Raw genomic sequence first — 25,822 nt, 5'->3', positions numbered from 1 at the left:
GCTGCTGAAGGTAATCCTACTAGGATTGTCTTCCAAGAAGATAAGAACAGGATTTGACTAAATCAGCAGGTCTCTAGAATCAAAAATTTTGCCAGGACTTATGGAAATATATATGGATTATTTTGAAACACGGCAGGAAGATCACCATCCCAAGTCTGAAAACTGAGACTTTGTTCAGACATGGTAACACAAAGCAGTCTGTGCCAAATGCAAAGGTTCAAATTAAGTAACTGAGAATCCTGCTTACTGGTTAGCATCAGCTGAAGACCTGCAGGGCTGCAAAACAGAACAAAAATGGTTGAGTGGTACCTATTTGGAAGGTAGATATGAGGACTTCTAGAAGCGTGGTGGGCACAGAGAGAGTGGAGCGATCAATATAAGAAAACCTTGTTTGTGAACAATTCTTTTTTTAGACACAGTCTAAGATTACAGTAGATAAATTTGAAAGTTGGGCTTGAAGCTCAAATGGAGCAAACAGACATCGAGGAACTAATCACAATTCTTACCTGCTCCCATTGCCTTTGAGGACCAACCAATCTTTAGAACTAAGGAGGTTTTTCCTGTCTCATCCAAACTAGATAAACCTCCATAGCAAAAATATTTCCCAGCTGATATTCTTAGACAATTTAGCATTTCACATTCACTGTACATTTTCTGTGTTACCTACACAATGCTAAAGCGCTTCTCAACCACACATTTCATTTCTCTGCTCTTTGTCTAATTCATGCTTAGAATTAGGCATGGACACTGTAAAGTTAAAATCCACTGGGTAAGTCTACTTAACAGAGAGAACATGAAATATTGGAAGAATATTGGTAATTCATATGCTGAAAACTAAAGAAAAAAAGCGCGGTAGTCTGTGAAATAAAGACAAGCTAGCTTCAAAAGTAGCTTTACATTGTCAGACTGGTAATGTTTTCAACTACTGAATTCTAGCAAAGTAAGATGACAGAAAAAATCCCATGTGTCCTTTTTACATGTAAAACATGCGTATGTGCATACTCATGTATGCTCAAATAAATGTCAAGGATTTGAACTATTTATGGAAAGGGTTCTTTTTCCAATAATTACTCTTCCCTTTTCAAACAATACGTGTATCTTATCTCTGCTCTTTCAGCTGGTATTAGAAATGCTGCATCTGGCAGTGAGAACAACTTGTTGATCCAGACTCCCTCAAAATTAGGTGCCCCTAGTTCTAGCTTATGTGCTAGATCTCTGAGCTATAGGAGAGCCATGCAATGCTCACATCCTTTTTTTGTAAAGGACAAATATGAACAGGAGTTGTGCTTTTTAAAATACTAATTTTCCCTGCACAGTGTAAGCAGTTTAGGAAACAATCTGGCATATTTTTCAGTAAAACATTGTCTAATTATTGCCATTATTAAGTTAACTTTATAAATGTGTTAGAAACTGAAATATTACTTCTATCAGGTTACTGTTGTAACACAGAATACAAAGAAATATAAAGATCACATTTTCAAAATGATTAAAGAAATATTCTTCAAGGTAATATCCTATATAATTAGTGAAAAGATTAGTGAAAAGCTTCCTAATGGTAATGGGTTAAAAAACCTCCATGACATACAAAAGGTCTTTAAAGACAAGTCATATAACCGATCACCATAAACTACAACATCATCATAATACAGGAGCTAAGAAAATTTGTTTGAAGTGTGTGAAAAAAAAAACCAGTACCAGAAAAAGTCTTGATCTCATCCAACCCAAAATACAAATAAAAATCAATCTCACACTCATGAATATTCGTCTTTCTATAACTTGTCTGATTCACTCCATTGTGAATTGGTTATTCTCAGAAATGTCTATGCAAATGAAAGTAACTTGTGTTAAAAATAGGGTAGATAAAGATGTAAAACTAAAGAGCAAACAACAAAAAGTATAGAATAGCTCCAATCTATTTCCTAGTAATTCACCTGTTTGTTTGGACAACAAGTGACCCACGACTGCAGGTAAAAAAGCACACAAAAATTCTTTGGCAAAATAATACTATCTGTATATTTAGACATACAGTATGTGTGCTGCCTTTCCAATAAATCATCCATAAAAGGACAAAAACATTAAGAAAATTAACACTGTATTAAGATAAAGCCAGCACTAGATCAATGACTATCATGACCAGGGTCTGTTATAGACCAGAACAGGACTCACTGGGGATTGTGAAGCTTCAGAGAAAAGGCAAATAAATAAATAAATAAATAAATTAACCCTGAATGATCAAAAGATTAACTTAAAAATAAAGAACTCAAGCAAATGGCTACATACGTAATCTGATTTCACCAGCATACTTACGAAGGATGACGTGGGTGATAACGAATGCAAATATAAAGACTGTCAGAAAGGACAGAGATAAAATAAACATATAAAAAAATCTGTAGTTTCTTTTCCCCACACAGTTGCCTACCCAGGGACAGTGGTGATCAAACCGTTCTGAAATGAGAGGCAGAAGAAAAAAAAATGGAAAACAATTAATAAAATGCTGTTTATTTGAAAAATGCTCTCTGAATACTTCATTAAAACTCATGATTTAACTGGCATTTGCAAATTAGCCACAAAGAAATTCTTATTTAGAAAGGAAAAAATAGAAAAGAAAAAAAAAAAAGGAGTATTTCAATGAAACCTTACAACTTTTAAAGAAATCAAAGCATGGCTGAGGTGAACTGTAAAACTAGCAGCATTATTGTGATAAATTGTGCAGTCAGACCAGTAAGCATGTATTTATCCACTGTCACATGGCGCAGTACCAACTGAAGCTGTATTTTATTTTGAAAAAATAAGGTTTTTTTTCCTTCTAGTGACTCTTCTACTAAAAACTGGAGGTTTTGATCTTTTTTTATTTATATATGTCATGATCACAACTCTGACATATGTCTACCATCTTCTCATCCATCCATTATGGTACGTTGAAATATTTACACGCTTCACTTCCTTCTATTGCTTCACTCAAAATATTCTCTATTCGAGACCACCTGTTTTTCCACCTAGAGTTTACACTGCCATACAAAACCATTAAAAAAAGCAAAATCATTCACATAAACCGTTTTTCAAATGTTACAATTCAGTCTTGTAAAATTTGCTTGTACTGCTTTTGGTTTGGGTTTTCTTTTTGTTTTAATAATCTATTCCATCTTGCAGAAGTTTTCTGTAAACCACATGGTATAAAAACTGGTAGATGTCATCCGAATGCTCTGTTACCCTTTGCGCTATCGGTTCCCTCTTCTTTTTACTAAAGCAAACCCTTTCCTTTTATTTCCTGGAGAGATTAACTCATTCATGAGACAGGAAAAGACCAGGGCGGGTCAGGTAAGTGTCCCCAGTGCGGAGGAAATGCCCCAGTGCTGGAAAACACCAGAGGGAACGGTTCACTCTGCTTCTTCCCAGGCAGCCTGGCCCCCTGCTCCCCGTCACAGTATGCCAGGGAATGGAAACAGAGTGATTGTCAGGAAACATTCTGGCATTTCCTAATATTGCTTTGGAGAGATTACACTGACAGAATTTTAAATTTTTTAATCAAATCCAAGATCATAAACCAGATGCTTTCATGCTGACTCTCTCTCACTCTCTGATCCTTGTCCAAATCCTGTTTTGGTTTTGTGACTTTTTTTGCCTCCATTGACGTACGATATCAAAATATTTGTAATTCCACAGGAAAGGCAATCTATACATTTGAAGTCCTATGTTAAAAAGGCACATCTGTCCAAGCACATCAGTTTATTTTAGCTATGGCTTTATGTTAAAGACCTAGATTAGAGGTTTTCCTTGAAGGATGTGTTTAGTACTATCTTCATTTTAAAAAAATAATAAATGTCAAACCAACATGTATAACAGATTTCTGACTTCACCAGACTTTCAGGGTTTTTTAAAATGGTTTTGCGTGACAGCTGTTTGGACCACATGTTTCTTCCATAAATCTGTTTCAGATTCCAATGGGGCTATTCAAGGTAAAGTTATTGAACTTTCTTAGGATAAGGCTTCAGAAATAACCTGATTTAATGAGCACCACTAAGAATACCAAGAACTAAACACACTGCTATCTGAAAAGGTACACGATACTATCTTTACTTAGTGCGATACAGTTGTATTCCCAAAATAAGTTGACATTGCATTTGAACAGTGTTTCTTTTCACATTTGTGCTTCTGAATGAGTCCTTATGTTTTGATAAACACTTAACAGCATTTAATGGGTACTTAATACAGACCTGAGCAAATAATAACACAAAAAAAAATACAGTTACAGAGCCTTTTAAGGAGCATAATCCTAGGGTACTTTTGAATCCTACTGCTTCAGAAAAAAAAAAATCATTACATGTCTTTGGAAGACAAATTCTGCATATACACATTCATTCTCTTCTATGCTGACACTGTAGGAAGCAATAAATTATATCAACATAAAGCTCAGTTTCTAGCCATGAAACAATATTTAGATGTATGTAGACATCTATTTGATAGATTCAGATAAATGTAGACAAACATAAAACCAACACCTCCATCTATAAACACACATACACATATATATAGACACATATATACTCCTTACTAAAGGCTGACTCGGTATGTTTAACCTAATTTGTCACTCCAACTTCTGTCTTCAAACTTTCTTGGTAAACTGAAAGGCTCTGCTTTCTCAATTAACAGCTTCATATGATTGATAACTACCTAAGATGTTCATAAAGCAGAAATGGACAAAAAAGGCTGGATATGAAACACACTGCTACAGTGTTAAATACGAATCAATTCTAATGAAAAAGGGCAAGTATTATAAGGGTTTACGTGAGTGTTACAAATGAATAAACTGGGCCTCATTTTTCTCGGTCATAAAATGGAAAGGGACGTGACATTTATGCTATATGCCACAAACCAGCATATTAAAAAGCAAGGAATTATTCCACTCAGCAGAGCACAAACATGTAAATGCCAGTTAAAGATAATAGCCTTACAGCTTGTGAGCAGCTCTGCTTAGTTGTTAACACAAGAGAAAACAGCCAATCCCGGCAAGATGAACAGACGCATACAAAACAGAAGCTTCTAATGCTGTTAAGGAAATCCAAACTCTTAAATCTAGAGCTGTTTATTCTTCCTTAGAAAAATACATGGCTTAGTAAGTATTAATGAAGAAATAACACGATATCTTAAGGTTCACCTCCAGCACTCCAGATGCCTGCAAACTGAACAACCAATGATTTGGAGAAGGAAGCTCTGCCTGACATCTCTACTTGCTTGGACAATGTTGGCAGCAAAATTAAGATTTACCTTCACTGAGCAATGAGAAACTACTGATGCTGAGAAAAACTGTGAATTCCAGCCCTCGTAAACTTAAAATGCAGAGCAAATACAAATGCAACTGGTTATTATAAAGAATAATAGACTGTTCAGAGGTGATCACTGCAGTCCTGGTTTACATTTATAGGGTATAGAATACATGCTGCTGTATTCAATCATACATTTGTGACAAGGTTAATGTAAAAATATTTGAGGTAAATGAAGAGCATCAAAACACTGGCAATACAAACTCTTGTTAATAAAAAGTGTATTACAACTCAATGAAGGAGGAAGAAAGCTGCAAGAGCTGCAAAGTTTGTCTACAGAAGCATCCCCTGGATAGAAAAGTTGCGACAGATCATCTCCTTGCACTCAATTTTAAGCAAAGGCAGCAAGGTATTTGTCTTCAGGATGTAGTATGACATTACAGCTTTATCACACTAATCAAGAACTACTACTGAAACAGATGGGCCAGCTTCACCCCTTTTAGCAGTCCTGTGAACAATCTCTTGCCTGTGTGTTCATGGCTCTCCGTCCTCAGGCCAAGCTTGGTGTTCATTTTGCCTTGTGGGGAGCTGGCTGACAGAGCCAGATGAACTTAAAACTATGGTTAATTTTCTGTTGCCTGTGTGTCCAAACAGCTCATTACAATATCAGGCAAACACCAAAGCTGGCCTAAGTGAAGCAGTGAGAACACACTACCAGAGAAGGGATGAAATGATCCTTTCAGCAGCAGCAGCGTGTTAATTCAGCTTAGCTGTAACACCAACCTTACTATAGGTTAACACTTATCAGGACTGCAGGAGAAATCCAGTTTTGATTAATTTTTCAGGGTCTGACAACAAAGGCTGAAGCAAACAAAAAAGACTGAGAAAATGTGTGAACAGCTTATAAGGTGAAGTATCAATGAAAAAGAGGAGATGGGTAAATGGAGACAAGATGTTGCTGTAAAGACCACTGACCACCAGAGAGGCAAGAAACCTCAAAAGCTGTCAGTAAACCTGCATCAGTGACTTTATTTTACCAGTCTTTAACCAGGTGATTAGCAACTTCAAATTTGGATAATAACTTTTGAGGATAACCAGCATCCCCGTAACCAAATCCAAAGCGTGAGGCTTCACAAGCTAACCAAGCCAATCTAAAAGCTTATAGCAGTGAAAGAGATGTCACATGCTGCCTTTCCTGCCACTTCATCCCGCTTCCTTCTCTCATTGTCTAAGCTGCTGATGACTCAGGTCAGTTCCCTGAACTGGCAGGAAAGAAAAAAAGGGAACTATTTTGCTCATTGCTCAGTGAGAAAAACTGACTTGCCAATGGCTGTGTGTTACTATGGGCTGTATGAACAGATGCAAAGGACAGAATCACACAAATGGGAGAGGGAGGAAAGAGAGGATGAAGTTCAGATACTGTCCCTTTGGAAGCAGCAAGCTGTCAGCATGATACAGCTGTCTCATTAACACTCACATAATAATATATACTAACTGGATGACAGAAGAACATATAAGTTACATCATACCTTAGACATTTATCAGGTTTCACCTTCCCTGAAACATTTACATTTTAAAACTTGCTTAGGAAACATCATCTGCTGGGTATCTGTCCTGGTTTCAGCTAGAAGAGAGTTAATTTTCTTCTCAGTAGCTGGTACGATGCTGTGTTATGGATTTGGTATGAGTTGATAACACACTGATGTTTTAGTTGTTGCTAAGTAGTGCTAACTCTAAATCAAGGACTTTTCAAGTTTCCCATGCTCTGCCAGTGAGCAGGGGCATAAGAAGCTGGGAGGGAGCAGAGCCAGGACAGCTGACCCCAACTGGCCAAAGGGATGTTCCCTACCATGGGACGTCATGCTCAGCATATAGAGCTGGAGGAAGAAGAAGGAATGGGGACACATTCGGAGTGATGGTGTTTGTCTACCCAAGTGACCATGACACGTGATGGAGCCCTGCTTGCCTGGGGATGGCTGAGCACCTTCCTGCCCATGGGCGGTGGTAAATTAATTCCTTGTTTTGCTTTGCGTGTGTATGTGGCTTTTGCTTTACCTATTAAACTGTCTTTATGTCAACCCACGAGCCTTCCCACTTTTACCCTTCTGATTCTCTCCCCCATCCCACCAGGTGAGGGGAGGGAGTGAGCAGCTGTGTGGGGCTTAGTTGCCAGCTCAGGTTAAAGCACAACACATAAAACTGAGAACGTTTCCCTTTTTAATAAGCAGTGGTCTTGTAAATAAAGAGTGTTTCCTTCAGAAGCCACACCAAATTATGCTCCTTGCTGCTCAGAACCAAAGAGTCAAATCTCTTACTTTTCTACTGCACAGCAAGTAGACTCTTAAATCCTTAAAAGTTCAGCTTCCATTTTTCAGTCACTGCACTCCAGGAAATCACATACAAAATGACCCCAAAGCTTTCCTTCCTCTTTCAAAACACTTAATAAAAGCTTTAAAATTGACAATGAACAAAAAAGCATTTTTACACGGAACATTTGTAGGCCAGCTTGGCCCTTCAGGTTGCAGCTTTTCTCATCTGTTCACACTGTGACTTCAGAAACATTAATATTATTTATGAACTGCTTCCTTTTTCTTTTGCTCAACTGGATCACTGCTAACATACATTTTCTAAAGCTTTATGTGAATGCATGTCTCAAAAAGAAAAAGTCTACAGGTGCAAAAATATCTAGGTCACATTACTATGAGATTCCAATAAGCGCAAGTTAGAATTCACTTGCTAATTCTTCCATCCCATTCAGGCAAAGCATTGTAGGGCAAAGACAAACCTGAGTCATTCACCAAACGTTACTTTCTTTCTTTAACACATGCAAACATGCATCCCAGGACTGGGAAGGGTCAACAACCCACTATTCAAACCTTGCATCACTCAAAAAATCATATCACAACTCAAGCAACTGGGCCAGTGTTGGAAGAAGGGTTCACCGGAGTCAAGAAGACGCTCAATATGACTTATGCATCTTGCTCAACTTTATTAGTTTCTAACACTACTTACATAGAACCGATACACATGCATATTCGTAAAGCAGAAATATAATTGGTTAGTAGTCTCTAAACGCGCGTGGTTCTCACACCCCTAATTATCATGACTAAAATAAGCATTCTATCCGTGTAGCTAACTGTGTTGCTGTGCTTCAGCCTTGTAGTTTGTTACTCCCTATTTTCCCATACCGGTCCCTATCTTTCTTGGCCTTGCATCTGCCCTCCCAGCAGCTGTAGCTTGTTACAGCCACGGCCTGTTGGCACAACATAATTACTTGGTCTCGGGATTCAAGAATAGCTCAAGGCTACCTTTCTTGTTAACTTCAGCACAGCAACTTCAGTACAATTCTGATTACAGGCCTATTCTAATACCAGGCCTGGACTGTGCAGATCTTCAGAGATTCTAAGGCCATGCTTCTGCAGCCATTCTTCTACAGGCCAGCATTACTCAAAATTACTTTTGATAGCAGTAGTACAACATAGGACTACAAAGTCCATTGTTGTGGATGCACACTGAGCAATTATGTAGAGATAGAGACATCTGCACATCTTTATAATGATGACAATTACAGCTTTTTGTAGGACTATGATGTCATGATATGACCACATCTATTCAGGCTTCTTGACTTGATATTCTGTATGACAAATGGTACTTTCAGAATTTGGTTGCTCTTGGAATATTTCGGAAAATAAATGAGGTTTTAGAAGTCCATATAAGGAATACTTTTTACTACAAAAAGTATCTATTGTCCAATCCCAACAGCCTACTAAGTTATGTATGCATGCACAAAAGCAAATATAACCATGGCATTAAAACCTTTACAGTCTGTTCAGATGTCTGGTAGTTTAACATAATTAATAAAAAAATCTTGTATCTGATATACATAGCACATTCATAAAAACTATCCTTAGCTCAGATGTTCCATTCCACTGACCGAAGTCACCACTCCTAAGAAAATTGCTTATTATATTTAAAAAAAACACTGATGGGACTTGCCATCAATTGGCAACAGCAATCAAATACATGGATCAATTTAACTTACACAACATTCACCTGTGTGACAGTCATTCCCCTGACAATGCTTTTGCTGTTACTTTTGTGAAATAAAATCAGAGTAGAAAATCATATTAAAAAAAGAAGGTGAATAACAAAAGACTGATTGCAAGTTACATTTATATGCATGCTGATGTTATTTTAGAACATCTGTTATGGACAATGCACAATGGGTCCTTTAAATCACTGAGCTTCAGTACTTTTGTACTCTGATCCCAAATCAAAACTCCCCAAGAAAATCAAATGGAACAGAAAGAGCTTTCTAGCCTCAAGTTTACATTTGGGAACCACTTACCAAAGGTTTACTCCAGATTACATACTGTATGCTACACTAATCTCTACAAGGTGATGCAAACTGAAACAGCAATGTAATATTGGGAAAGATGGTCCTCTATTAATGAAATAAATTAATAGTGCGCATGGGTATCTACAGCAAAAAGTCAATCAGAAACACACTACTCAACACATATTTCACTCTCGTTGTTTAAATACTGTTCCAGACAGCTAAACTGTCAGGGTGAGATTTTTAAGAAAATCAGTTGCAAGTCGAATTCTGCCATGCTAATCAACTTCAATAGTAGCAGACTAATATTATTTACAAAAAAACCCAAACCCTCATGCTTAATTTTTTTTAATAAAAAGAGGAATTGATCTGTTAGGAAAACATCCAGCCATTGCTCTAGGACAGCTCATAGTAATTAAACTATATTGTCACATAGCTCACTTCACTGCTACCTCCAATAATAAATGTTGACTAATTAACAACAAACCTCTTTTACTGCATGCATGTTAATGATGGCATTTTCAAAGGCAGCAGCAGCAGCAGTTGAGAATGACTGTTCTTTGATAGGTATGGGGAGTGCACAGTAAAGGACCTCACTGGTTAACAACCTCTCCTTACATACCTATTCTTGTCAATACAATACCTTCACATATCAGTAGCCAAACAAGTGCCAGACACACACCCAACTGTGAAGGATGAGAGCTAAAAACTCCACCTTGTCCCTATGGGAAGCACAGTGTCCATACCACGTATTAGCTTCTACAAAATTCATGGATTTTTTCTTCTACATGAAGACCCTTCCCCCCCACCCCACTTCTGTTGCTGCTTTGCATCTGCCTTTGAATTCCTTAACTATCTTTCAAATTGTTATTGCACCAAATAAACTTTAGGTTCCTAACTTTTTCCCTGCGTTTCCCCCTCTCCCCCGGTAACTCCTCTCTAATTTTTACTCTGACGTCTGAGGTTTACATCATTTACACAGTTGGGTGTTGTGATCATTTCTGCTTTTATATAGATATAAAAATACAAATCTAACAATATATAAGCCACAATATCTCTCTGAAGTAACCTATAATACTATTATCTTTCTAAAAGAGGCTTTGTACTATATTTCCCAGTGCTTCAGCTTAGACTTAAAAACTCTTTGACACACATGCCATGCTTCCTGAATTTCTAAAGTACATCTAGTATACAGATGGCACAATCATAAACAAATAATATATAATTTCTGTAAGTGCTGTCTGTACTCCATTTGGCAGCTTTTTGAGTGCCCCAAAAAGGTAACACAAAGAGCCAAAGTACTTTCTCATATGTAAAAACTAGGAAAAAATACACAAGAAAAGAAAGGGAAAAAAAAATCCCAAAACATAGCAATCAACTTTGTCATTTTTACTGTTCAGCTGAAAAGTCACTTCAAGAGATCTGGAGCTAAAGTGTAACAGGTTCAAAAATCAGGCCCCAAAATGAAGTGAAAATTGTTCTCTCTTTGTTGCAGGAAATGTAAGGAAAGAAAAGGGTAAAGGTCATGAAAAGGAACTAAAAGCAAGAAGGGTGATAATAAGGTAATGAAGGAAGAGTGCTACAGAACAGAATTAAAACCAAACCAAACAAAGTCCTGACTCAAGTAAATACACACTGATTATAAAAGACAACAAAATCCTGGGAAAAGTACTCTCAGACACAGCGTGTTACAAAACCCAAACTGTTACAATGACACCTCTCTCAGCCTGTTTTTGAAGTAATTTGTGTTCTCCAGGCTGGAAGATGCTGGTATCTGGAGTGACTACATGCAGGAGCTTCTCCCAGAACACACTGATAATTCTCACTTTTTGTCTTATGCTGCGCACATTATGGTTGTATGTGTAATAATTAATTCCCCCTCTAAGAAAATAAGTTTACAACAACTGGTGCGTAATCTAGGAAACTACTTTAAAAACAATCATTTTATCCAAATTCTGCTATTTGGCATACTGCTGGGTACAGATTGTATTTTGAAAACAATAAATTAACGTAGTCTGGTTCAGACCAAATCCAAAAGTAATGCCTTCCATTGCCTGGCAGAAGTGCTTTACAGAAGCAAAGATGTAATCAGAAACGGGATGTCTACTGGCTTCTAATATAGCATATCTTATGTCAAAATTTCTGTCAAAATCTTGACACTTGGTCTCATGTTTAGGTTCTATAGAAAAGCAATCAGACTTACAAGTGAGAGGAATCCTGTCTCCTACAGAAAACAGAAAACATGGATAGAAAACACCAGTACAGTACAGTACGTGTGCCTTCAGCACTACTGGCATCCTGGGTCCCTCTCTCAGAAAGTTTATATTGGGTACAAAGGTGGCCAACTATGATCCATCAAGAGCTACTGGAAAACAAAGGGATAACCCCCCAAGGTTCAAGAAGGCCTGTGCTGAAAATTTCTGAGAGCGTGAGAACATCCAGCAGGAAGCACCCCCACACGCTCGCCCTCCTCTCCCGTTCTTCCCCAGGGATCCAACTCTGGCCATGGTGGGATACAGGCTACTGTACAAACTGAAACTTTGGTCTAACTTGGTATACCGTTCTCACGTTCATCAGTGATCTCTGAAAAATCAAACTAAATGTTTCAAAGTTAAGTTGTGACATCCACTTTAAAAAATTTGAGATTTGAATCCTCGGTGGAAAAAAAGAAATCACGTACTGAAAGAAACACAGAGGAACTGGAGAGGAGAAGCTATCTTCATCCATCATTCACACACAAATTTACGATATGCAGATACTGAAACAAATAAAAAGGCCATATTCTCTTAGATTAATATAAATGGTAGATTTCTTCCACCATACTGGATTTTTGCCTTAGTCAAAATCAGATATTTCACCTGATAAGGAAAACTGTGGCATGTGAATGCAAGGAAAGCTTTGGACATTTAGATTATTGGACTAAAGTGACTGCTTGCTAATCATAACTGTTTCTCGTTAGTCATTCTATCCTATATTTAAATACATTGTTTGGAAATAGCTGCTTCTTGTTCAGCTTTTATTATAGAAGTCAAATTAAACAAATACAAACATTATTTCTTAAAAACAAACAAAAAGTGAAATCACACAGTTGGTGTTCAAGTGACCAAAAGTAACCTTTAAAAAGTTATTTGGTCATTTCAGAAGCAAGCCCAACCACTGGCTTCTTACTAGCATCACAGAGTGCAATCAAGACCTCTTGGTAAAACCCAGCAATAACTAGCTTGAGCTCAGAATTCACCACGTCTGCAGGGGTTATTCTTTTTTGAAAGTCTTTATCTCTTGTGTTTATGTGTACATTATTTTATATTCATTTATAATTTTTAAGCAACATAATGGTACACAGAAAAACCTTGAGGGGCTAACTTCCAACTGCCATTCACAAAGGCAGTTAAAGAAAGCAGGTCAGGAATACACCCAAGACACTCGCCTCAGGGAACACCTATTCAACCAAATTTTTGAAGGTATTACATAAATGCAACAAGCTGCATTTGTATGAAAATCCAGATTTTTCTGGATACAACTATGAAAATATTGTAAAGCTAAAAGGAGTTTGAAGTATTACTATGGGTAGAACTCAAATTAGTTTGTTTTTTAAAGGTATTTCTTCATGGTTTTATCTAAATATATTATGTAGCCATTTATAAAAAAAATCAGCGATAACATGAAAATCAGAAACAAGATCAAGTAACAGATACACTTAGTAGACAACTAGAAAGTCAAGATTAATTCAAATGAGGGGAAAAAAACCAGCAATGAATAAATTTTTGTATGTACTTACATATTTAAAATGCTGCTAAGGCTTCCTTACAGAAGGAAAAGCATCAACAGAAAATACAGAATGAAAGAACCTCTCTTTCACACTGCATTCATTTGCCTAGTATCATGAAACACCTTTAGGTAAAAGTAACACACTGCCACTGGATTTTCTGAGCAGCAAGTGCTGGTTTGAAGAAAGACTCCATTTCTGTATCACAGTAGTCTCTGTACTTAGCTTATAACTATGCAGCAAAAGCTTCAGGAATTATGTGGAAAATGGAACGCGTAGCCATATTGGTAGTGATTTGCAATCATAATTACATAAATATCTGTATGTGTGTGAAGTAGGAATATTTTTGCATTGGTTTAGTTACATCAGGAAGGATCTAGCATAATCATAGTGGTATAAGATTTATTCACAAACTAAAATCAAATAAAAGCATCATCATATAGACAATCTTAACTTAAGAGTGGTGGTAAACTGAGTAACACATTCTGAATAAGTGCACGTGCTTAGACTGTTAGCTTTCCACAGGTACGTGAGCAATTAGATTTTCTTGACACCTATTTTTCCACAGAAAATTAATTGCAGGTACTTGTAGATTTCACTTTTTGCGTTCAATACACCTGGAATATTTATATGAAAAAGACCTGTACCTGATCAGGAAACAAAACCACTATGCAATGTACCCTGAAAAGGTCATAGTCTACTGCAACCCCCATTATAAACTCTGAGGAGAAAAATCACAGCAAATCCATTCCAGTAAATGGATGGAATTATTTTAAAGCAAGTAACTTCAAATTAAGAAATGTGCAAGAGGAAATTACATTTATCATACCTATTTTATAAGTAGAAAAGACTAATCTTCTTAGGTAGTTATCAATATGAGTCACTTGCTCGGACACTTTTCTGATATACATTCATAATAATTCACATCTGTTGCTTTATCACAGACATAATCAGAAGACAAAGATGGTTTAAGTTGTTACTCCGCCCTCACTATGTTTCACAGAATAGGTTTTCAAAATATAGTATGAAAAAGACACAATCAGATTACACAATAACCTGTAGAAAAATCCTTCATCGCAGTTCATTAAAAAAACCTGAAACATTATTTTAAAATAAACATCAGGATGCGTGTATGGGAGTTCCTCTTATTTATGCACTCTTGGTGAAAACAGCAGCATTTAAATTTTATTTACTGCACTGGTCAAGAACTGCATTTTTGTATTGTCAGGTTTGCTGAGCAATACCACAACACTGCAATGTCCAGGTTACATTAATGTTTTTCACAAAATATGTCAGCTGCAACTCATAAACATCCCTACTTGCCAAGCTCAATAGCTTTTACAACACTTAAATTCTAACACATTAGAAAAACTTTACTGAAGGAAACTTCTACCAATACCAATCAATTGTATAGGGCCAAAAAGCTAAACTTTTCAAGGGCCAAAAAGCTAAACTCTTCTGTAAGTGTACTCCCTAAATGAGTATCATCTAAACATGAAACTGTAATTCTTCCAATGACTGCTTTATATCTAAAAATATCACTGCTGAATGCCGCAATTACATTTCTCAGCTGGAGACATCTTTCTACATTATATTCTTGAATGAGTAAGATCCAGGCTCAACAGTGTGCTAATCAGCTGTACTAAAATCCAAATGTGATATAATTAACTAGAAACTACCTCAGATTTGATTGGTGGTTGGTTTTTTTTTTGTTTGCTTTTAAATCCAAGCATATCTTAATCACCTTGTCTGCTCTCCGAAGAAAATAGTAATGAAAAAAGACAAGATGTTCAGAGGAGAGAAAGCCTTATCATTACAAAATATCCTTAGGTCCTGACAACATCTACTTACTCTCAAAATAGCAAGCTTGCCCAGTAGTTTATTATGGATTCTGATTCTGTGTGTATTCTGTCACAGTGCAAGCCCTAACCATTTGAAACATGACTTAGAGTTAGTCTGTAACGAACTGGAGAAGCAGCTCCTTGCCCTCCATTTAGTTTGGCGAAGGAAATAATTTTGAGACTCCCATAAAGCTTGGTTCTCTGCACTGGAAAGTTCATCACACATATTAGCAGCCCTATTTGAATTGGGTGTGTTCTTTGTCTTGCAGAGCAGGTTAGGAAAGGTGTATGCATTGGGAAATATTATTCCTGTTTAGATTAGCAACAACTATCCGTTAGGCCAAATCTCTTCTTCTGCCTCCTCTAAAATTCTTAACATTTAACAGAGATTGCAGGAAAAAAGGATGAACACAGCAAGTGACCTCAAGAGTAATCCTGTCACTAATTGATTCTTTTCTGTCTTGTATCAAAAGTATTCATAACAATATATAAGCTACTAAATTAAACATATGCCCTATCTTTTTTTACTCACCTACGCAGTTATCACAAAGGCTGCAATGTGAGGCACGAGGTGGGCGGAAAATCTTGCAAGTAAAACAGTATTTTAGTTTCACTGTCTGTCCATTGATGATCACTTCTTTTGTTCTGGGAGGGGGGCGGTATCCTCCTGAACTGGAGCCATTTGCAATATCTAAGCATGAAAATAAAACATGTTAAATTTTTCACATGAGCTATGGTGGATGCACAGAACTGTCCTTCATGGCAATCTAGAGCAAGTTTCAAATTTATATTAACACACTTAAAATAAACAATTTTTTTTCCCTTCCCATTCTCCTAAAACAGCATGTAGCAAAGAAATAATTACAAATAGCATTCATAGCAAATCAATTTGTATTAAAGAAACCATTAAAACCCAACTCCCGAATGCTGACAGCTACCTTGATCCCAAAACTCTTACATTCTCATACCCCCTAACAGTTCATAGAGAATACATTGAAGACAACTATAGCTACTGGTGCAGGATGGTAAAACTTGGACAAGTTATCTTTAGGGTTTTCCTGAATTTTTTAGAGCACCTGTAATTGCAGACCTTCTCCCTACAAGTGCTACAATTCTACAACCTAATATAGAATCTGTCAAGCAACAGCAGCTCCGTCATTAGAAGTTGGCATATGGTAGAAATAAGATCAATCATCACTTTGAGATGCTGTGATACAATGGAGCACATTCAGAATAGTATTTCGCAGCTCTTGCAGTTTCAAAGTTTGAAAATCAAACTCCCAGTGTTACTTTTAGACATCTTGAATTCTGTTTGTTGCATAAAAATAATTTCCAACTACCTCCTTTGGTACAAGTAGTATGGTTGTTTTTGTTGTTTGCTTGCTTTTGTTTTATTTTAGGACATCAGCATTCATTTTTCCAGCAACTAAAGGACTGATCAGGCTAAATCACTGAAATTCAATTTTGCACTTTAAATGTGCTCAAGCTGAACTATATTCTGGAAGTTGAACACGTAAAAGTGGTACCTTTTTCTCAGTTTATCTGTTCTTGTGTAATCACAATCAAATAAACCACAGAAGTGAAAAACTCTAGATTATTACTCTTGGACAGACAGAACAGCAAGAACAATTGTTAAGTAAAACAAATTATTTTCCAATATATGAATGAAACTGCATTTCAAAGTCACAGTCACTTGCACAACTATGTTTTAAATTGTCCCACTCACTTTCACAATGGATAAGCATGGGACTGGATTACAGGTTACTAGACGATCCATGACTTGTATTTGAGCTCAAATTGTTAGAGATATCACTCACAATTAGTGTCTGCCTACAAACTATACATTTTCCAAGCAGGCAACTAAAAAGCTTCCGACTTAGCAAGGTACTCAAATTGGGACAGCATAGCTGTGCTAGCAAAGGTGTAATCATACCACATCCTTGATTTAGCAGCAAATCTAGCTTAAGAAGTTCCCATCTGCAACATGCTTACCCGCTCCATAAATATGCATCAATAAAAGTATTTGTTGGACAGCATTGAAACAGCTGGACTTCAGAAAACTCTCTTGGAGAAGAGGGTGGAAGGAGGGGAGCAATAGCTGAGAATGTTGGAATTGGGGTGTGAAGCTCCTAAGCGTCCCTTATGAGAATGAGGTGGTGAATACTGAAGAAACAGCAGCCTAGAAGCAGCTTACGAGACCCTGATGAAGTACAGACATTTGCTTGTGTTGGGTCTAAACCAGTCCCTGCCGTGTTCCTGCGATGCTGGGCCAGGTCCCATGACCTGGTCCTATTGAAATTCAGATTACTGTGTGGTTCCCGTAACAATCAATAATACCGATTTTGACCTCAAGGCCAATACTACTTGACACAGTATTTTTGATTAAATACTGCATTTCAAGATACTAGTGTATTTACATGCTGAAGCATAACTAGACAATACAAGTTATTTAATGTGCAATATGGACATTATCTTAAGTTTCCATTTTGTTGTTCCTTACAGTTATGTATTTTAAAAGAAACTCATTAATGAAATGATTGTGATTTTAAGGCACTCTAGCAGATACAAGAATTTGATGAGGTCAAAAGAAATAATTTAATTTATTTAGGTTATAGTAAAAAACATTTTTTACTTGCTTGCATAAGAGTTTATTTGTTCTCATGACACATCAGTTTGAATTAAGTAATTTTTGATTTTTGCATTCCAATTTAGACAGAACTAACATGAAAAGACATTCTATTGAAGGCACAGAACAACTATGTTTATACCATTTAAAGCTTTAGAGACATGGATGATTCCTAAATCCAGAAAACAGGAAAGAATTTCTTACAATTCAGAGATTAAAAAAGCTTCCACATTTATGATGAAAACTTCTTTTCCATAGAAAAAGTTATCATAGGCTGCATGAAACGCTGAAATAAATAACTTGTATCAATACAGATTTAGATAAGACAATACTTTTTAGGGAAGAAAAACACCCTAGTAAGCTCTTGTTATTAAAAATCCCCTACAGCTGATTTAAGTTACTACTACCAAAAAAGACAAATATATGTTAATCCAATGTACTTGCAGTGATATCATCACCAGCAGATTTCTAATATCCTCAGTCCTTCTATACATCCATAGGCCCTACAAAACACAGCATTATGCCCATTTCTGACCATAGTCTGGTCAAGATAGACTTAGATTGTCAACAAAAATGTAGGTCATTAGCCCTAATTAACTTTTTATCCAATACAGCATTTAACATGTGCATGCATAACTTGTTCACCAATAAACCAATGACTTTTATTTGATACTCATACTCAAATTTAGGTGTATAATTGTCAAAAATACTAATGAAGCCTAGATTTCATATAGGTGTAGTTTTCTGTACTGCTAGAAATGCCGATACATTGAATTTCTGTTATTCTCATATGAATTGAATTTTTCATATTTTGTTCTTTTAGAAAAATCTTACTATTCCTGAATATGTACATACTCATTTAACGAAAATTACTTAAACCAGTCAAGATGAATTGTTTAGAAAAAATGCTCTTTTTTCCTAATGAAACATGGATAAAACGCACATTGACTAAACCCAGTATTTCCCCACCTTTCAAACTAGTTCAAAAAGTGCACTGTATTCATTTTGTTTTAAAATGGGCTCTGGTAGAATCTCAAATGCAACTTCCCTCTTCTCTGGTAGAGCAGGGAGACTACCCGCCAGCCCACCATACTTACAGTGCATACTAAGAGGATTTCCTTCCAAACCTTTGCAGGGAAGTTCAAGTTCACAGGGACAGCAAATCCTAGCTCTCTGAGTAAAATTAATCTCAAAATCCAAGGGTGAAAGCTGATGTAAATGACATTAATGAAAACAGTCTTGCTGACTTTCCATGGAGTCAGGATTTTACACACAATCCTAAATTACATAATCAAATCTGAAAGTCTCAGTCTTTCTGTTTATTAACAATTTTTTTCTGGAAACAAGCAACAGAGCATCATCAAGTGTGCTTGGATTTAATCAGATTTATCTAACCTAAATGTGCTAAACATGTCCTGGTCTCACAGTGATTTTTCAGACTCTAATTAGCCTTCAATTGGACTGCTCATACTTGGGTACTAACACAGTTAAATCTTTAATATATGTGGTCCCTTTTCAGGCACAATATGATTAACCTTTATGGAATCACCTTCCCCAAATAAACCTGTGTTTGACCACTATTTTTTTTACATTTTTCTCTTCCAATTTGTTACTGATGTAGTAACGCAAGTTATTTTACAAAAAATGTACAATATTCCAGGGTTGCCTTCCACCCTTTCTGCTCTGACATATTTTATAACTTCTCTAGCAGCATTAAATGTGCATGCACTAGATGGGGCTCCAGCATTTTTATTACCCTATTACAAAACCCCCAAACATACAATCCATGTCCTTGCAGGACCAAGGTACCTGAACTGCTGCAAGAAAGTCACTCCAAGTATTTAATGGAGATACAGCAGCCTAGCAACCTTCTAATGTGACAAAAAACTCCACCTAAATATTTCAAATTATTATGCTGAAAACAAATGGGAGGTGCTGTTTAAATGAGACACAGAGGCTGGAATTTTGCATATGTGTCACCAGGATTCTCCTGTGCAATCAAGCATTTGCTTTTTTGGTCAATTTCCCTAAGATTCTAGGACAAACGGTCTCTAGGTCTCTCCACAAACTTAATCATACCATGCAAGGTTTGCTGTCAACTTAAAAGGGACACAATTTCATTCTTCAAGCAACATCATTAGAAAAGTTGGTAACTTGATTTAGTTGTAATGCCTTCCTGCTAAGAAAAACAGATAATGCAATGAAAAAAAAATCTTTATGGAAAAAAAAAAAAAGCCTGGCAAAAATGCAAACCTCTAAGAAATGTCTTCCTCTGTGTTTAAGCACTTAAATCTAAGCTATGTGCTTAACAACAGTGGGCTACAAGAGGAAAGAGTGGTTTATTTTTTCTAGGGAAAAGAACTTAATCCAATAAAATTTTTTTGTTTCCAGACAGTAATCTCAGGGACAAACAATACTGGGAACCAGGCTTACGACTGAAACCAGCAGCTGCTAACTGCATTCTTCACATAATTCTTCATCTGATAGCCAACAAGAGATACTGACCAAATATTGCTGCTGACTTTAGATGAAAGACTTACTGCCTTGATTTCAGAATAACCTATGTATAATGTTCTTAGGAGTGGAATTGCATCATCTTGAAGTCTAAAACTTTATGTGAAAGATATTCTCGCTCTGAGAAAGAAATGTAATCTTCAGTGACTTGCTGATGACAAGAAGCATAGAGAGTAAGAGCTTTCTGAAAGACCTACCTGATGCACAAAGTAATGTCACTAATCTTTTTTAAAAAATGTTGTTTAAAGCATGCAATATCAGGTATGACTATAAGCCTATCCAGCTGGTATCCCACCTTTGGAGAGAAAGCAAAACATACCCACGCTGTACCCACAAGCAGTATGTATTTGTTCAGGCTACTGTCAAGTCTAGGAAATGCCTATGCTGTGGCATAGATTTAATTTTATAAGTCTCTAAGGAAATCAAATTATGCATTTCATAACAAATGAAAGACAGGCAAGGAATTGTGGAGAAGTTTCAAACAGTCTCCAGCACCAGTGAAAATTAGAGAGTCAAGACAAAAACAACTTCCAGAGATGGCATGGTGTTGTAGCTAATATACTGAGTTCAGGGCTGGCCTGAGCTGGTTGTACAGAATAAATTAGGGAGATATACATAAGTTAATACGTTAACCCTGAAGAGAAATCCAAAGTATTTGCTTGCTATAGATGGGCCTTTTTAAGGCTGGAAGGATAAATGACCCTAATAACTTTTTTATTTATCTGCATCAACTAACCAATACCAAAAAGCCTGATATTGTGGAATAATTCTTATCTTGTACACATCAAATGGGCAAACACTTTCCCACCTGTGGAAGCCATGGTGCTGCGTTTGGTTATCCTTTAAGCCTTCATATTTAGAAGTTTATTAACCTACGAACATTTTTCCATTTGAGGGGACTTCACATTAAACTAACTACAAGAAACACACACCATAACTGCAAAGAGGTTACAAAATAAGGCTGCTCCTAGTTTACATGTTCCCGTAGAAACAACAGCCCCTCTCAGTACAGTGTTTTGCATGATTGCAGAACTCATGCTTACATGCACCATGAAAGGGATGCAACTACCACTGGGGTTGCCCTGGAAAAAATGACTTTTCGATTTTCATGAAAGATGTAATAGAATAAAAGTATTACATCAACATGGTTTGATTTCCATTTAGGGAACAAAAAAAGTTCCTGCTGCATTTACCTGAGATTATAACGCTTTTATAGCAAATAACCCTACATTATCTTCAGTGATTAAGCATTATACAAGCCTTATACATCTAGTTGCTTTTATTCTATTATGTTATACGAAAAAATACTAAAGTATTTTAAGATTTATGCTCCTCCCCTCTCTTAGGCCAAACATATATTTCTTAAATATTTTCTTATGGGTCATGTTTTCAGACTTCTCTGTTTTGCTGATTTCCTCTTAGGCTTCCACACATGGTATCAAAAAACTAGACAGTGAACTGAGCCCTCACCATCACTAGGTATTGCAGAATGTCACTCCTCCTGGTTTATGTAATGACTCTTAATGCATCCCAAAAATAATTTCTCCTTTTTGTCACGATATCATGATACTGACTCAATCTGTTTGTGGATAATACTCAAGTGCCCTTTTACATACCACTCACCACTTAGCCCCCTTTTCGTTCCAGCCCAAACCATTCTATGATTCTGTATTTGTTCCCAAATTTTGCTAAGACTAAATTATTTAGAGTATATTAAAAAAATACATATATGCTAACCCAAGTGCTTGCAAATTTCCCTGACTCAGCATCAGTTAAGCATATTCTTTCTTTCCTTGAGTACACAATCAGTCTCTGCAAGATCCTACTTGATCACTTACCATTTGCCACTTACTTCCAGAAAGTTGCTCATTGACTTCGTCATAATTTCATCTAGACCTTATTTCCAAAATCTATATAGAATGAAACCTATGCAGAACAGTATCAAGAGCTCCATTACAGTAAGAATTTAGCACATCATCTTCTTCCCCCACCCCCCACCCCCGGTGGCCAAGACAGTTGCTCTTTGAAGGACATCAGTGGTTACACTTGATTTGCTCTTGAAATGCTTGTTTTGAGTCTTAAAAGGCCATAAACCCCAGCCCCTCCTAGCTTCAATTCTTACAATCTGATCATTTAGCATTGCTCCATGTCTTTCCAGACAGAGAACAGTTTCTAGTGACACAACAGAGAGATTTCTATTAGACTAGAATATTAGATACACTGATAGAGATACAGTATAGTGGATTAGCAGATTTTTATTTCTGCTTTAACTACTACTACTACTTTCCCTCTTCTAACCTGTGCTTCCCATCAGCTGGCAAGAACTGTGCAAGTTCTCTTCTGAGATCTGAAGCCTTCAGCTTCTCTTTCTTCCTCTGACCTCCAACAGAACCCATCCTGTGTCTTCTACTGTTCCTTGCTGGTTGTAACTGACTTTATTCCCCTTTTTGCCTTTCTGACACTTTCCCTATATACTTGTGCCGTGTTTTTATGTTCACCTATAGAAACTGTCTCCACTTCTGATGCAAGCATCTTGACTGCAATCTTCATAAACCTACAGACAGAATTAATTATTACTAGACTCCCAACCTCCTTCTGTATGAGGATAGCTTGATGATGTGCGTTTAACATAGTGTTTTTCAGTAACAGATATTCCTTTTTCTTTGTGGACATTTTTTTTTTTTGACAAATGCTTTTACTTTTTGTTTTGCTATGAACACAAATAGTGGCTGGGCTACTACCACATCACCAAATCCTCAAGAAACTTTCCATTTCTGTAACCCGGTGGTAGAAACAGCAGCATCACAGCTCTGTTAGTCCTCAATCTTCACCTGGAAAAAGGTGATCTCCCAGGTGGAAACATGTCACACTGTCAGCATGACCACTCTGTTTCCAAAAAGTCACTTGAATGAATGGAGTACCAGCAGTTTCTTTAGAAGGTCTTCTTTTGAGAAGTGTTCTCCTTAAGCAGCTTGTCCTATTCTATGCTTTCTGATGTACAAAAATAAAGTTTAATAAGCTTTAAGAGAACTTCAAAATAGGGTTCTTAAATCAGAATTACTCCTCTTGGGACAACATCTCTCACTGCATCTGTAATAATGTCTGTGAGGCTGCCTCCCAAAGAGACAGGTAGGGCACAGTAAGACTCGAGTACATAAGAACAACTTGAATAAAGTAAAAGCCACAGACTGGACATGTCACATGCGTAAATTTTAAAAAATAATTTTTGTAAAGACATTATTTTTAGGTGATTTATCTGAAGAATCTCTTGCCTAGGATTATATTACTGGTAACTTTGCACCCCATCTTTAGAAGGCACCTCAAGTTCAAAGGTACAGCAAGTTCCAATGCAATCTAGTTTTGGAGCATGTCTAAGTTTTCTTTTGAGCTTTTCCTGCTGCACAGATGCTGCTCTACTAGGTTACATCTTTTTTAGAGCACATTAAAAAACATGTTTTAATAGTACAAAGATATTTCTTCCCATTTCCATTGTTGATTCCAGAATCACAATTTTAGGGCAGAAAGATTTGTTAGGGCTACCTAGACTGCTCCTTTCCATTAGGCTTGCCATAAGCCCTCATGCTTGGGAACTTGAGCACCAAACTCCACATTTGCTAGCAATACAGTTCCTCACTTCAAGACTCCATTGCCTCTTTTTGGAAGACTTGTTTTGCTGTCGCTGAAGACTGCAATGGTTTTGACCAGCTCATCAGTCTGAACCTCTGAGGCAAGTCCTGTGTTACCATTTTTAAAAAAAAAACCTGTTAATGCAAGTTCTGAAACAGTCACACATGGAAATATTTTGACTCACCTAATCAACTTTTTAACATAATCTTTGTCTTTTTTCAGTATCAAATTTATATTTTTTCATTTTGTATTTAGCCAAGACTCCCTACCTGACAGACTCTTTCTTTAAGGAAAAATTATCATCGTCAGCTGCTTATTTGAAATAATTTATTTCCTGACTTAGATAAATGTTTCTTTGAACACAGGGAAAATAAGCAATTACCTGAGCAGGAAACCGTGCCTGTATTTTGGACCAAAGCTGGTACCATACTGTAGGTAAAGGATTCCTTGAATGAGATCAATGAAACTAGACAGTAACACTGATTAGGAAAAGATGCTAAATGAACACTTCGAACAAAATGAAAAAAATATTTTCCGTATTTTTATGCTTAAAAGAAACGACTTGTGAGATTTTGTAGCCTAAGCTGTATACCTTATTTCTGAGGTTTTCAGATGCTTAAGCAAGATGATTCAACCACTTCTGAAGCTCAGATGAAAAGCAAACATTTTAATACCTCTATCATATTAGAGAATTTGAAGAAAGGATTTGAAACCTAGCACATCCTGTAGCCATTGAGCTTAGCCTGCAATATTTTCTGCACAAATTTTGGCAGATGGGCAGGGTTGGGGAGGGGAGAGGTCACTGTTCAGTTATCCTCATCAGGAGCTTGTTAAGAGCTATAGAGTTAACTTCCAGATTTCTCTACTGCAGAGCACAGGTTAACTCCCTTTATGAACAAATTATGAACTCTCCATCACTGCTGAGAGACTAAAAATGTCTCATTCCAGCAGAACGGGGTTTATTGGAGACTGCTGTAGTCAAGAGCTTAGAGCAAGGAACCTGGCTCTCCCTCCTACCACCCTCATGAGAAAGTGGAGGCACCTGCCCAACCTGGAGAAAGGAAAAGCTTGAGGAAATCCCATTACAGAAGCACAAGGTGAGTAAAAAGCAGAGTGGAAGGAAGGATCAGAAAAAGAGGATGGAGTGACAGACAACAAAAGATGCAACCAAACAGGATCCAGATAAGAAGCCACGTTGAACAGAAGTACACAAAAGACAGGGCAGAACTCAGGGTGTATTTACTGAACATTTAAGAGGCAGAAAAGAGTCCCAGAATGGACTCTAAAAATCAGAAAGCACAGGATTCTCCAGAAACAGGAAACAAAACCCAAAGAACTTTTGGGAACAAACCGCAATAATTCCTTTTTTGTGTCAAGGCTGTAATAACAAGAAGTGCCTTGTTACAGTGCTGCCTTCTGCCTTACCTGTCTGGGTTTTCATTACTCAAAGAACAACTTACTGCTCCTTTTGATACTTTTTTTTTGTGTGTGTGTGTCTTTATAACCACTGGATTATGAAAATAATGTATCTAAGCCACTTTCTATGCCAAGTAGCATATTCAAAGAATTAAAAAAAAACCCTCCTCCTCCAAATAGAGCCAAGAACACACTCAGTTAACATTTATAGCATGTTCATACATCTGCCATTCTATAAGAATAGAGAATTAAACTGTGCATCACAAAACTCTAAAGTGACTACTACAACACTTCTATCTCAAAATCATACAATTCAGCACTACGTATATGGGTACTGGATTTAAAAACTGAGGAACTTGTTCACTGTGGTTCAACATTTTTTTAATAAAGGATTTTCCCCAATTCAAAATATGAATTACAGAACACTCAAGATTT

At 36.8% G+C, this 25,822-nt stretch overlaps 1 protein-coding gene across 5 annotated transcripts in view; it reads right to left on the bottom strand.

Moving 5' to 3' along the window:
* The window catches only part of ZDHHC14 (zinc finger DHHC-type palmitoyltransferase 14), a 113,146-nt gene that overhangs the window by 22,734 nt on the left and 64,590 nt on the right, over positions 1–25,822 (bottom strand). For all 5 annotated transcript variants that reach the window (XM_056342960.1, XM_056342963.1, XM_056342961.1 and 2 more), the window contains exons 3-4: positions 15,737–15,895; positions 2,308–2,445 (exon numbers count right to left, since the gene is read on the bottom strand). In XM_056342960.1, coding sequence (XP_056198935.1) covers positions 2,308–2,445; positions 15,737–15,895 — 297 coding nt within the window. The remainder of the gene's footprint in view (positions 1–2,307; positions 2,446–15,736; positions 15,896–25,822) is intronic.

This window comes from Falco biarmicus, chromosome 6 (assembly GCF_023638135.1).
Source record: "Falco biarmicus isolate bFalBia1 chromosome 6, bFalBia1.pri, whole genome shotgun sequence".
Classification (NCBI taxonomy): Eukaryota; Metazoa; Chordata; class Aves; order Falconiformes; family Falconidae; genus Falco; species Falco biarmicus.
Note: the sequence above shows the minus strand (reverse complement) of the source record. Positions and strands in the feature narration are given on the sequence as shown.